At 34.6% G+C, this 15,437-nt stretch overlaps 2 protein-coding genes across 2 annotated transcripts; one reads left to right on the top strand and one right to left on the bottom strand.

Annotated features, from left to right (window-relative positions):
* Nucleotides 1-155: 155 nt before the first annotated feature.
* Nucleotides 156-3,845, bottom strand: cyb561d2 (cytochrome b561 family, member D2). The gene is made up of 3 exons (XM_079593996.1): nt 3,570-3,845; nt 2,093-2,130; nt 156-1,106 (listed from the first exon to the last, which is right to left on the bottom strand). Exons 1-3 carry the CDS (start codon nt 3,694-3,696, stop codon nt 603-605), a joined length of 669 nt encoding a protein of 222 aa, XP_079450122.1. The 5' UTR covers nt 3,697-3,845; the 3' UTR covers nt 156-602.
* A 1,167-nt stretch (nt 3,846-5,012) lies between these two features.
* On the top strand, nt 5,013-15,020 carry rassf1 (Ras association domain family member 1). The gene is made up of 7 exons (XM_079593990.1): nt 5,013-5,464; nt 7,249-7,759; nt 8,856-8,980; nt 12,915-13,019; nt 13,719-14,004; nt 14,119-14,234; nt 14,363-15,020. Exons 2-7 carry the CDS (start codon nt 7,480-7,482, stop codon nt 14,510-14,512), a joined length of 1,062 nt encoding a protein of 353 aa, XP_079450116.1. The 5' UTR covers nt 5,013-5,464; nt 7,249-7,479; the 3' UTR covers nt 14,513-15,020.
* The last annotated feature ends 417 nt before the right edge of the window (nt 15,021-15,437 follow it).

Raw genomic sequence — 15,437 nt, 5'->3', positions numbered from 1 at the left:
TTCATATTTGTTCATTTATGTACAATATTAATAATGTGAAGTTCAATAATAAATGTAAGTTCATACATGAGGTGAAATTGGTAATTTGAACATAAGATTTTAATAAACCAAATATATGATTTCTGCCATTAATAGTGTATATATAAATTATTAAAATATATTATTATATATTTATTTCTTGATCACATAAATAAGTTTTTTTTAATTAAGGCATATATATTTCCTTTCATGATTGCAATGACAGAAAAAGGCAGACTGGCACTGGTAAATGCAAAAACATTGTTCACAAACACCAAAAGAATGACAAATGATTGAATAAACAAATTATTTTATCCTTGCAATTAAGAAAAATCAGTTGCCTTCAGTCAATTCCAAAGATATTTCCCCCTCCCCCCAAAAAATGCCATCAATACAGCTGAAATGCACTCAATAATATAAAACTGTTATCCAAAAATACATTTGTTTTGGTCAATCTATATAGCAATAATATAAATGTACAAGTATCATCATCTCCGTCATGCAGATGAGCCGCAATATGCAACTGTTGTTCACAATGTCTGTGTACATCAGATGAACCTGTTTAGAAACCGTGAATGTCTGTTTCAGTACTGCATTCGTTTCCGGGCCATGTAAGCGTTCGTCACCTGACTCATAACGACCAGAGCGCACAGAACCGGGCAGAGGACGGCCAGGTACCAGACGTACCCGCTCACACTGTCACTGAACCACGATGAACACAGTCCGAGAAACAAGCTGACGCTGCCCAGCAGGTACGTGAGTAAACCGGAGGTGGCGTGGTAGCGCTTCAGTTTGGCCAGCGACCAGCCTTTGGCCAGTTTGGGATAGAGGAGGGGAAGTCCTCCGAGCGACTGCAGCCCGACGACAGACACCGTTATCACACCGACCAACCCGTGCCACGACGTGAAGTGTGGCTTGTCGTTGAGGTTCTTGTTGTAAAAGATGGCGCACAGGCCCGCGGTCGCGCAACACACGCACAGACACTGCAGGATCCAGTGCAGGCGGCCTTTAGTTTTGTGCTTCAACTTCCTGACGGGAGACGAGTAGGGGTTGAACAGTAGAACGGCTTCGGTCATGAAAAAGGAAAACTGGATGGGAGAAAGACAATCTTGTGAGAGGATAGTATTGCGTGACAAAACGCTAACTTAGAGGGTAACTGTTGCCAAAATTTAACCTAGGCTCTTTTTGTTTATCTACCCGAGTTAAACTTTCGTGTAAAAGCATAATTTGAATGGAAAAGCCACTTTTAAGATTGACCGTATTTTCGCTTTAGGTCAAAATGCCTTTTGAATGGGAGTGCATGGGGCATCGAAGAAGGCTCGACACAACATGAAGCTGCGCTCAAAGTATTACCAGGGGCTCTACACTTGAACTTGAGCATTGACTACATTGTTTGTGTACACAAAGTTTACTAAAAAGAAAGGTTTTGTACGACTCACTTTATCAGGTAGTGTTTCCGGTGGCTGGAATTTTGTCAGTCAAAAGTAGTCGATCTCCGAATGCAACTTAACGGGGAAGAGAGTAAAGATGGAAAGCTCCTAAAGCTTAGTTCCTTATATATTCAAGGATAATATGTTGTTAGTCAAAATCAATATTGACCTTGTATTTGAAAAAGGATCCTCATATAATTATGAAATGATTCAGTGATACAGATTGACTATTTTGGCGGCCATGAAGAACAGCAGCTACAGTGAGTTGTTCAAAACCTTTCTTTTTAGTAAACTTTGTGTACACAAACAATGTTCTCAATGCTCAAGTTCATGTGTAGAGCCCCTGGTGATACTTCGAGCACAGGGTTATGTTGTGTCGAGCCTTCTTAGTGTTTTAAAAACAGCGATTTTGATGCGATCATAGAAGTGCCCCATGCACTCCCATTCAAAAGGCATTTTTGACCTAAAACGAAAATACGGTCAATCTTAAAAGTGGCGTTTCCATTCAAATTATGCTTTTACACGAAAGTTTAACTCGGGTAGATAAACAAAAAGAGCCTAGTTTCAATTTTGGCAACAGTTACCCTTTAAAATTAATTTACATGCAAAACAATCAAGGTCAATATGTTTTGCGTCATACTCACACCAAGAGTCATCAGGAACGGATGCCATGAGAACAGACCTGTGAGCAAACAGAGAGCAGTGTTATTTATATACCACTATAGTATTTATTAATAATTGTATGTGCTTCTTTTAATTACATTAGATTTTTTTTTATATTTCTATTATCTTACATCTAATTATATTTCAGTTACTTAGTTGCCAAGGCAACATTTCTAATTAACAAAGCCCCTGACGCAAGCGGTTCTTACTTCTAGCCCAGCAATGTTTTGGTGCTACTTAAGAACCACTTTTACTGGTTCGGAGCTGGTGCTTTGGTGGTCGAAAAACACCAGGAACGGATAATTAACTAAATCATTAAAATGTGTTTTATTTGGTAATTGAAACAAAGCTGAAATAAAATATCATAAATATTAGAGTAAATATTTATGATATTTTATTTCAGCTTTGTTTCAATTACCAAATAAAACACATTTTAATGATTTTAGTTAACAATAATACACTAAGATACTGTGAGCCAGAAACGAGACATTTATTAATTTATTTTTATTTAGATTCCTCTAACATCATTATAATGTTTGAAGTTTATATTATTTTTAGTTATACATTTAAGATGTTCATTACATGTATTTTTATCTAAAATGTACTACAAGCAAGTGAAAATATCAATATTGTATTTCATAACATTACAATATATATTTATTTTTTATAAAGGATTTATTTTTATTATTACAAAGTGTATTAAATCATATTTGATTTTTACACAAAACACATTTATATATAGTATTGTCAAATCAATGAATCGCATCTAAAAGTTTGTAATATATATATATATAATAAAATATGTACACAAACAACTGAAATATTTGTATAAATTATAGAACCTATATTTTCATTATTATTAATGATGTATTATTATGATGATTTGATAGAATATTTCATATTAAAATATTGTACTATATACAAACTTTTATGTACAAACAATTGAAATATTTGTATAAATTATAGAAACTATATTTTCATTATTATTAATAGTGTATTATTATGATGATGTGATATTATATCAAATAAATAATATACATACATTTTACACATACAATATACATACCAAAGTATCGATTTTTTGCGCATACAACCATTACAACATTTATATTTATTACTTTCATAATTAATAGGATATTTGCACGGTGTTATTTTGTCATTATTACCATGAATATAACTTTTGATTATTATTATAATAACCTTTGTTTTACGTATATTCCTGTCAGAAATAAATGTATAAAGCATTTCAAAATGTCAATATTCTTTATCAATAGTATAAATTCATAACATTTTATACAACATACAAATTCACTACAGGAAGAGGAAACGATAGTTTTCTGACAGTCTACTGACAGCATAGATCAGTGAGAGTCTGAGTACGACTGATCGGTATGTATGATCTTCACTGGTGTTTATTGCATAGACACAGACAGTATATAAGAGGTTTATTGTACTCACTGGATCCAGGTTTGGCGAGGACCGTGATGAAGCCAGTGAACACAGCGCACAGCACATGAGTGGAGACTCCGCACACTATCCTGCTGTAGCGGTACAGTTTAGGCTCCGGCTCGTGATGGACAGTCATATTATACTCTACTACTGGGTCTCTGTCAAATCTATTCCATACAGCTACATACACAAACAGCACACTGAGTCACATACCTCAACCCATTTGAAATGCTCGCAATCTGATCTCAACTACGAACTCTGATCATTCAAGGTTTCCGGTTACACACTAACATGGCATAATAAAAGTCCCATCTCGTTTCGAAGCAAAATCTGATCTGATAAGTTCAGATTTGTCATAAAACAATGTAGATGATTTATATATTTTGAAAACCCACTACGATTAATTGAAATGAATCTTGTTTGCGCCAAAGTCTATTTTCTTCTCTAAATTATATAAATGACTTTTATTTTGACAATAATTGTAACAATTTCTTCCAGATTGCCTCTGTTCTAGAAATCCCTTTGCTCATGCTGACGTGGGATTTTGTCTTTCCGTCGTTTGACCTGCAGGCATCACACTGGATTTTTTTCAGATTCCACAAATAAATAAATGCTTCACAGTTTATTGTTATCTGTGTCTATGCAGAATAAAAAAAAAAACAAAAAAAAACGTGTCCTTAAATACAGAGATCAATGATATGTTTAACTTTAAAAGTATGTTGTTGTTGTTTTTTGTTAAAAAAAAAAATATTAAATTATTTATTTTTTTAATTCCTTTTCACAATGACGTTTTTATCTTTAAAAATAGTGTGTATTTTTGTATTTATATTTGGTTTGTTTGAGGAAATGTCTCAGTTAATTGGGGAATCCGATGACCGTAACAAAATCAGACATTCACAACCAATTACTGTTTATTGTCCTCTATACTGAGCAGGATTTCTTCTGTCCTGTGACCTGCTGGCCCTCATCCAGACTGAACGGAGGACAGAAACCTTCTTATCTCTTCTGGGAGGTCCCAGACCTCCTTCCTGATGATACAAGACATCCGCTATCAGACCAGAGAGAGAGAGAGACTTCAATGTTAAATCAAACCTATGGAGCTCTGCCAACTCCCAGTTTGGAGCAAGTACATTTCTATGCACTGAAAGTTTTACAGGAAAATGGTATCTTCTATGTTCACTTTCTACGTAGGCAAACTTTAAAGGTTATTTATTACACTTATGCATGACTCTGTAGAAACACACTCAGTCTCCTCCCACTATAACTTTAGAAGACTTGAAATGTAGCATATATCATACAAGTTGTGAACCACTTTGTTTGGAAAAGAGCTACGATTCTCGAGTAAAGAATGACATCTGGGCGAGTAGATACTAATTTTGAGAGCGCTGTCCCTTTAAGAATGAGTTTAATTTTAAACGAGGTCATTGTAAATAGACCCGCAGGCGTGGGTTCAGAGTATAAAACCCGAGGGTCCACCAAATGCTTCAGGAAATGATGTCTGCTCTGCATTCGCCGCTCTCAAGTAGGACAGATCGTGCTGGATTAAGCGTTAATCTGAGTCTGCGGCGCATGCGCACTGACGCGCGCTAGCGGTCGCGCTGTACAAGGTGCGCGTTCTGACAGGAGAAATTCATAATCGACCCGGTTTCGAGCTGCGACCGCGAATGTCGCCAACAGTGAACCGAAAATCTGAGGAGACAGCTGCCTGCCAGTGCCAGAGGAGCATCATTTCCACTTTAGTTAGGGTGTAATGGAAGATGTTGCGTTATCTCCTCTCAAACACGCGATGCGCGCGCAGATTACGCGCTGTTTGAGACTTCAAAAGCGGATTTGAGGAAACTGACCCGTTTACTGTCCAGTCTGAGGCTCTTCTGACGATAAAAGTGTCTTGTTTTTGGTTTAAGGTAGGCTGGTCTTTTTAAGCAGTTTCTACAAAAGGTTAAAAAACAAGTAGTCTAAAACTATAATCTGACACTAACCATCAAATTTTATTTGTGTAACCTAGTTTCTGCAGTTTATTTCACGTCCAAATCAATTGCGTCGAATTGCTAATCTGTGAGAGATTATTTTGTTCTGTGTTATTTGTTTGGAATGAATAGGCTACTACAACACATTTTCACAAGTAAATTTGTAAAAAAAAAAAAAAAAAGCTATGTATATGCATTATTTCTTATTCTGTTTGTTATTCATTTTCTTTATTTTCTATAGGCCTATTGTATTCTATACTCTCTTGGTTTGTTTATTTATGCATGTCTCATTTTGTGTAGCCTATGTTCTTTAATTGGATTTTAAATCAAAGACATTTTGACATCTAATCTCTATTAATTAATGTATTTGTTTTAATAAAATGAATTAATTCGAACACAAATTAATTTAGTAATTATATATTTGATGCTTTTATTTAAAGATGTACATTTAAGAATGTACGTATTTTACATGAATTATTGCAATTTATTTTATTATTCTCTTATAGTTAAATGTTAGCATCATTTGCCCAAATCAGTTGTTCTATTCTATTTGTCCATTCTTTATTAGTCTATATTTTGTGCTTTTTATTTGCTATGCTTTTGTGACCCAGTTTTACACCTCTTTCTATTCTGGTTGGTTGTTCGGGCCTTTGGGCTTCTCAGGATTAGGACAGTCGCCAAAAGAGGTTCCATACAACAAAAATGGTCCAAAAACACCCTTGAGTGAATTGTCCTTCTCACGCATACTGATCAGCCTCCATATAGATGTTGTCAAGTGGATTTGTAAAGGACAGATTAGTTTGCACAAACCCGCTGGAATGTTAAAACCCCGTAATTTCCTGTCTATGGACTTTCTGTCTGATGTTTAAAGAAGCTTTTACCCTATACAGACTAAATATTTAATTCTGTTCAACAAATATCAAAGGTCTCTCTTTTATTAAATATACCCTATATACCCTATCGTTTAAAGCCACACACACACACACACACACACACACACACACACACACACACATATTAGGGCTGGGCAAAAAAAAATCTATTTTTCGATTCATCGATTTTTAAAATCGATTCTCTAAGGCCAAAAATCTATTTTTTCCCATATTTATTTATACCCATCACCCAAAAGCCAGTATTAGTTTTCCTACAGTGTTCATAGGCTTGCAGCCTCCATGTTACAGATAATGCTGTGAGATTTGATGTTAGTTTTATCTTAAACATAAAATAACCTTATCCTGATTGATCAAGGCATGCGACTGTTCTGACTTGTCTAATTTTCAGCATTAATTTTTCATCTTGCATCAAAATCCTGTCTATTCATTGTATGCATTTGAAGGTGGGTTTTAATGTACCCAAGAGTACCTAAAATAAAAAGAGTTTAATATACAGGTTTGTGGCTCTATTTCTTTTTATTAATTAACCACTCGTAAACTTATGTTCACCATTTAAAAATAAATAAATATAGGATTTGTATTAAATCTATATTCATTGAGTCGAATCGGGAATCGAAATCGAATTTAGAATCGGAATTGAATCGAGAATCGAAATCGAATCGAATGGGAACATCTGAATCGATACCCAGCCCTATATATATATATACAATTTGATATTATTTATATATAATGATAGTAAAACAAATGAATGGAGGAGAGATTATAACTGTCCACATTTTATCTCACAATATATCGTAATCTAATCTAATCTCTGTTGTTTTTCCTCAGATTGAGCCAGATGCTGCTGAAAACTGAATCAAGAGGACATCTCGCTGAAAACATCATCATCTCTTTTGTATTAATATTGTACGATCGACAAAGTGATCCATGTATGTTCTCAGCCTGGATGTGCAAGCGCATCAGAACCAGACGCGAAGTCCGTCGAGCCGGTTCGGAGTAAACCGGGTCGCTTCGAAGTGATCTACTGAGCCATGCTTTTTAGCCTCCCGCATCCCCAAGATGGCAAAATGTGAACTCATCGAATTACAGGACCTGACTCCGGACGACCGCATCGAGTTAGCGCCCCCTAGCGGCCCTCCGCCCGCTCCGGAGAGGTGGAGCAAAGAGAAGGCGGTGCGGATGGTGGGGGAGCGCGTGCGTCTGGAGGACCCCGACTGGCTGACGTGTAAACCCGGACGGGGTCACGACTTCCAGCCCTGCAGCCAGACGCAGCTCAGCTGGTGCGACCTCTGCGGGGAGTTTATATGGGGCCTGTACAGGCAGAGTCTCCGCTGCACACGTGAGTCTTTTACACAGATAATCCACAACGTTTCCACAGGGATATTTGTGTTCTGCTGTGTAAATGTTTCTGTCAAGACAATCTGGCCCTCAGAGACTGAGAGCAAATAGGAAAAGGATGTTTAGGTAGGGATTCGTAACTACAGTGTCTTATGTTGGATAGAGATTGTGTGGGTGTGTGTTTGTTACGAAATTTAAGAATTCAAACAGCAAATCAATCAGTAATGTTATTAGTTTATTTATGGACAGTAAGAGTATACAGCAAATAAATAAGACAGAATAACAGAATAGAATAGAATAGAATAGAATAACCGTATAAAAATTAGATTGATTTTAATTTAAAAAATAATGCAAATGGAATTAAAAAATGCTCTAATAAATGTATAATACACACACGCTTAAATAAATTTGCATGCTGTATACATTTTAAAGCTGTATAACTTTGAGTTAAAGGACATAAATATATAAACAATTGAATTATACATGAATTATGCGTTTGATTGATTTAATTCAGGTAAAATAAACAAGTTAGGTTATAGCATGCAGATTAGATGTTAAAATATGTGCAACTGATTTTAAATGAAAATGAAATAACATAGAATAAATGACCAACAGAATAGAGTACAATATATACAATGAAGAACATGAATAACAGAGCGAGCACATTTAATGCATAACTGCATTATTACATAAATAAATGCCTGAACCAGCCAGAACACCTTGGCAAATCCCTGGCAACCTTCCAGAATATCTTGTAACGGTGAGATTTGCAAGTTCAGCCAACATTTATGTCATGAAATTAAACATAGTTTTCTCTATTTGCCAAAAAGATCACTTTAAAACATTTATTACCAGCTTGTTTTTAACTTCGTAAAGCTTTTAAAGTGGCTCAGTCAAACAGACCACAGATGAATGATTTATTCACCATGACCACCAGGTGGCGCTGTAGACTCATTCATGAGCAAAGCTTGACCCCTCTGTCATATGTTCAGCTTGTGCTGCTCTGTTCAACTGTAGTGCTGAGATCTATATTTAACTCTTGAAACAAATACTGGATGTGTGGTTTGGTTTCTGAAGGAATGTTTGTGTCTCTTCAGACTGTAATTACACTTGTCACTACCGCTGTCAACCCTTCATTCAACTGGACTGCAGCTCCAGCGGCGACGCCATCTGTGAACAAACCAACTACTGCGAGGACACGATCGAGACGGACACCAATGTGGTGAGAGACCGCCTGCTAGAGAGCACACGTCACACGTAAATGACATGTAAATCTTGAGGAAGTTGTTTATAGTGATGGGCGCTTTCGTATGGGAATCCATAAGGAAACAATCATGTTCTGGTAAGTCATTATGACAAAAAGTCAAAATTATGACTTAAAAAGTTGCAATTTTTAAGAATAGAAATGATGACTTTGTCACAATTATACACTTTATCGAAATTATGACAAAAAATCATGAGATACAAAGTCGAAATTATGACTACTAAATCATAATTATGAGATCAAACGTTTAAATGATGACATAGAAAGTCATAATTATGAGATAAAATGTTGAAATGATGACATAGAAAGTCATAATTATGAGATAAAACGTTGAAATTATGACTGTCGCAATTATGACATAAGTCAAAATTAAGACTTAAAAAGTCATTATGAGATAAAGAGTCAAAATGATGACAAAAAAATCATAAGATAAAAAGTCAAAATTATGACAAGAAATCATAAGATAAAGTCAAAATTATGACAAAATCATAGGATAAAAAGACACACTAAATGAAATGATGACTTTGTTACAATTATAACAATCAAAATTATGGCTTCGAAAAGTCATAATTATGATAGAAAATCATGAGATAAAAAGGTAAATTTGTGACAGAAAATAATTCCTGCCTGACATAAGTTAAAATTGACATACTAAATCAAAATGATAATGAGATAGAACCTTAACATTATGACTTTGTCACAATTATGACATAACTTGAAATTATGAATAATTATTAGATAAAAAGTTTAAATTATGACGTCACAATCTCGATTATTATCTTTTTATCTGTCATAATTTCGATTATTTCGATAATCAATTCACCCATCACTAGCATGTGCGCATAAAATCAACGTAAAACATAATTGAAGTCGGTCTGAGTGTCGACTCGCCATATGCCACCAGAGCTGATTTTATTACGTCGCAATTTACGACAACCGCACAATAAAGCAGCTGCTCACTTTTTAACATTTCAGATGTGACAAATAAATTTGTCACTTTTGAAACATTCTGGACGTTTATTGACCAAATCTGTCTATGTAGAGCTGCATGGAAGGTTTTAGTTGATCATTCCCGATGGTAATCTCCGAGATGATCTGCGAAGGACAGATCTGCCATTGATTTGTCCATGTGAGTGAGTCTCGAGTGCTGAGGTGAAAGTGATATGGGGGAGGGTGGAGGACGGGACAGCTGGAGGAATGAACTAATCACGCTTCACAATGGACCTTTTACCTAATTACAAATGTGCAAAGCATCTTAACCTCTCATTTGGCCGTGCAACATTTGTGCGAAGGTCTTTCTACTTGTACTTTTTTTATTATTACACAATATAAGACTTTACCCAGCGGCACCATATGAAACATTTATATACATATATTTATATATATCCTCCTGAGACCCAGCGATGCTTTTCTGTTCACTATGTTATTTTCTGCACTTCTTTTCTTTAATTATAAATTATTTTGTTACTTGGTAATATTGGATATAATAATAATAATAATAATCATTATAATTATTATGATTTAATATACATTTGTAAAAATAGATGTATATACTATTATTTACTAATATAAGTATACTATTTAAAATACATTTTAGGTTTTATATATAACAAACATTGCATATTATTATATGTAATTATTTAAAGTAATTAGGCCTATTATATAATTATATGTATTATATTTTTCTTTGTCAACTGTAGTGATTGTTATATTGTTTCACAGATTTTCTGTAATACCAAATACTAATATTATATATATATTAAATAATATTATAATAATATTAAAATATATATATATATATATATGTGTGTGTGTATATATATATACATAATAGTATAAATGTATTCAAAATATATTTATAAAGTTATTTACTATTATAAATGTACTATTTAAAAAAAACATATTTCTATATGTAATTTTCACAATTATTGTATAATTATTTGTAGATGTGATTTATATTTGTATTTGTCAACTGTAATAATGATTGATCCATTTTAATACATAATAGTATAAATGTATTTAAAATACTATTATTTATTTTAAATAAATATGTGTATATTTTTTTTATAATTGTTATACCATTAAATGTATACTTATATTTTTTATAGTTAGAAATTGTATTGTTCTGCTGGGTCTCAGGGGGAGGGGCCAGGATTGAATGGAGGGAGGAGCCTAGGTGCAGTAAATTCAATCCGGGGGCGGGGCAAAGCGGAAGGGTGGGGTTTCAAATCACGCCTAACGGTTACATTGCATCCCGGTTGCACGAGGTCAGTCAGTCAGACAGCCACATCATCATCTTCCTCACTCAGACACAGCGGAAGCTCTTATACAGTCCCGGTCCGGTCGGTTTCGGTGAGATAATGACGGATTGTGAGTGGTTCGACATGACGTGGGGCAGCGGCGCGAGCAGCGGATACTGCAGCCAGAGCGACTCCGAGCACGAGCACGAGCTCGAGCAGTTCTACACCGCGCGCACCTCACTCAGAAAGACCAAAAAACGCAAAGACAAAGTAAGACAGTGATACATGATCATGCAAAATACTATATTAAGCTTAAATGTATATTATTTAGGCGTTTTGGTTGGGCTTTGCTATTTTTACAGTCCATTTGGAACTGGAGAAACTAAACTTACGGATATCTTCGGGTCGGTGTGCCAACAGTACATGTGCGCAATCTGCGCATGCGTGGTTATTTTAAATGATGCTTGCTTTTACTTTCAAACTGTACAATAACGATTTAGTCATTTATATTATTATTAAAAATCGCAACATAATTTAATTATTCATTTAAAAAAATATATTTATTGTATTTGTTATATTTTAGATTTAGTTAATTGTGTGTGTGGTGTGTGTGTGTGTGTGTGGGGGGGTTGTTTCCTCTTAAAATGATGTCATGCTGAAACAAAAAAAAAGCATCTGCAGTCTGTCCATCTCTCATTACATAGCCCATGATCAGTGTAAAGACTCTTAATTAAACCTTCATTAATATTTATGAAGCCAGCAATTTTATTAAAAGATAAAAGTGGACCAGGTTTGTTTTTATTTACGTGACATCACTGAAACATATGGCTTGCTTATTTATTTAGTAGTATTTTTTACACACAAAAGAGAGCCATAATGCCCCAAATTGTACTTTATTGTTGGAGTCTGTCTTATGAATTTATAATTTGTAAATTAATTTTTAAAATATGCATTACTATTTAGATAAAAAGCAGTAATTTTATTTATTATCTTACATATTTATTAACTACTTAAATGAACCAGTTAGTTGTTATTATAAGTATTTAACTCAATTTATATGGTACTTTTAACAGCACTTATTGTTCTGTAGATTTACAGAAAAAAGTAGAAAACTTGGGATGAGGCGGTCTCGATTGTAGGAAACTAATTTTCCCACAAATTTGGGAAGAAATCATACTTGTTGTGAAGTATTAGAGTTAATGGGGCTGTGTGTGTGTGTTCCCACTTCCTGTCGGCTATTTCTGGATGAGGGAGGGTGTTTTCCTGTGTCCCGTGTCGGTCTGTGTAAGTTGTGGGTAAATCACAAATAAAGGGAATCCAGCTCGATCTGACTGTCTTTGAAACTCACTTTCTGTCCCAGACTGCGATTGTTCTTCTGTACAAACACAACCAGCTGATGTTGTTAAATATAGTTTCTCAGTCACATAAAGTCAAGCTGTTTTTTGTTGTTGGTCAAAGTACTTATAAATCTGATTCTTATTGGTTTGTATCTCAGGAAAACCCATAAAATCAGTGTTTAGGATGAACTTTATAGTTCTTATTAACCTAGGGTGTATACGTCAGCCAGTCTGAGTCGCTTGAGCTTTGTTTGTCTCCCCCTCGTGGTCACGTGATGCATTACACACTGTCCTGTCCTGTCCTCTGTCCTGCAGGATGAGCCGGTCGACTGCAGGAAACAGGAGCTGTCTGTCACTGAAATACAACAGAAAGTGAAAGAATACAACGCTCAGGTCAACAGCAACCTCTTCATGGTTCTGGTAAGGATACCTGTCAGTCTTGATTTATGTAAATCTATCAAATCGGTCTTTTGCTGTCAAAAGACCGATTTATTATATTATCAAATGTATATATCTTTATGTGTGTGTGTGTATATATATTTATATAAATCAAATAAAATTGTATACGTTATTTTATTAAACATTTGTACGATATAGTAATATAGAATGTTATAACGTTCTATATCATTTATATTAAAATATATAATTTAATTGAATCAATAGTGTTATATATATATATATATATATATATATAGATAATTTATACTGTGTAATAATGTTAATAATTCATATATAAAAACTGAATGGATAAAAAAAAAAAATTTAATTGTATAATATAAAAATATTTTTTGTTTTGTTATTCTATATCTATATATGTATTGCTCTTTATATCATAATAATATACATACACATTATATTATATATCTATAAATGTATTAGTGGTTCTTGCAAAACATAATAAATATAATCATATACATTATAATATTATGATATATCTTTATGCTTATCAGAGGTGCTTGCATTAAAGTAATTTTAATATCATATATTATTATTATATAATTACATTTATGTTATTGTATTATATTTTTTTGTAGTACTTGCATTTGGACAAACCCCTAACCATAACTATCAACTTCAATGTGTAACTCAGTGTGATTCTTTTCTTGTCCTGGTCATCAGAACCGTGACGGATCTTACACTGGCTTCATAAAGGTCCAGTTTAAGCTGGCCCGGCCCGTGTCTCTCCCTCCTTCACGGAGCACGTCCTCCTCCTCGGGATGGGACGGCACGGAAGCACTGCAGCATCGCACCTCTTTCTACCTGCCCAGAGACACAGTCAAACACCTGCACATCAGCTCCAGCACACGGGCCAGAGAGGTCATCGAAGCCCTGCTGAAGAAGTTCACCGTGGTGGACAACCCGGCCAAGTTCTCTCTGTTCGAACGCAGCGAACAGCAGAATCAAGGTGGGGAGAACAACATATATACTTTATATACCTTACTTGCATTTATTCTTATAATAAACAGAATATCAATTGTATGCAAGTATCAAAATTCCTATCATCTTTTTTTTTTCTCAGTGTACTTAAAGAAGATTGCGGATGATGAGTGTCCGCTTTTCTTGCGTCTGTGTGCTGGACCCAACGAGAAAGTCCTCAGTTTAGTTCTTAAAGAGAATGAAACGGGAGAAGTTAATGTGAGTAAACGCCCTTCTGACAGTCCGCCGTCTGTACGTGGTCATCAGAAATAATAAAAATGTTCAAATATGCTAAAAGGTATATTTGAGGTACAAGTGTTCACGGTATTGTTGGCTTCTTCTCGCAGTGGGATGCTTTCAGTTTTCCCGAACTCCGGAACTTCCTGCGCATTCTGCAGCGGGAGGAGGAGGATCACGTCCGGCAGATCGTGCGGCGCTACGCCTCGACGCGAGACCGGATGAAAGAGGCTATGAAGAACTTCAGTACGCCTGGCTGAGACGAGCTGCTTTTTATACCTCAGAAACAAGAGAAAAGGAGAAGAAAACGTACTAAGTACGCAGCTTATTACTGTTTGAATCCAAAGAGTGTGTGGAAGAGCCCTTTGAGACATGAGAGGGTTGTAAATGAAAGAGAAATGCAGTGAGAGAGGAGTAGCGTGTGTTTGAGCGTGACTGATGAGCGTGAGAGGAGTGTGACGTTACACTGGAAGAAACGCTGCGGTCGTAGCCGTAGATCCAGTTGTGGAGCAACGTCTTTCCAGTGTGAGCGACAGATTATTGGTCTGTGGTGATTGCATATATCAATGCAGATTTAAGAGTATTTTAATCACCATTTGAACTTGTAATAGGATTTTTTTATTATTATTTTAAAGTCTATATTAATATACCACCATTTAGTGATGCAATACTTGTGAGATATTGAAGGACCCATGTATATATTGGATATTTGTTGTCAATTTCTTTGAAATTAAATAAAAGTCAAATATTTTTCCCCTTTAAAATGACTGTTTTTGTTGTGTGCAAGAATCATTAATGACAAAAACACATTTCATTGTTTGAAATATGTAATATGCAGTATTCAATTTATTATTAATAATAATTCTATTTTAAATATATAAGAAGTTAAGTGAAAAGGAGAGCATTTAGTTTACAAGATAAAACTTTTTTAAATAACGTACTCTATTTGATAGTTTACAATATGACCAACATGTAATTTAGAAAATACAGATTTTTCTCTAGAGGTCAAATTATTTGTGCTTGCATGTTTACTAAATTATATGCACAACCCTTTTTTAGTTATTTAGTTTGCTTTTTGACAAAAATGCAAACCATAAATGACAAATTTTGATTAATGACTTTATTCAAATAAAATAACAATTATTGAAATTCAAAAAATAAAAAATCTAGTAAAGACTTTTATTC

This window comes from Phoxinus phoxinus (assembly GCF_949152265.1).
Source record: "Phoxinus phoxinus genome assembly, chromosome: 20".
Classification (NCBI taxonomy): domain Eukaryota; kingdom Metazoa; phylum Chordata; class Actinopteri; order Cypriniformes; family Leuciscidae; genus Phoxinus; species Phoxinus phoxinus.
The sequence above is the reverse complement of the archived record's forward strand: the minus strand, read 5'-3'. Positions and strand labels throughout refer to the sequence as shown.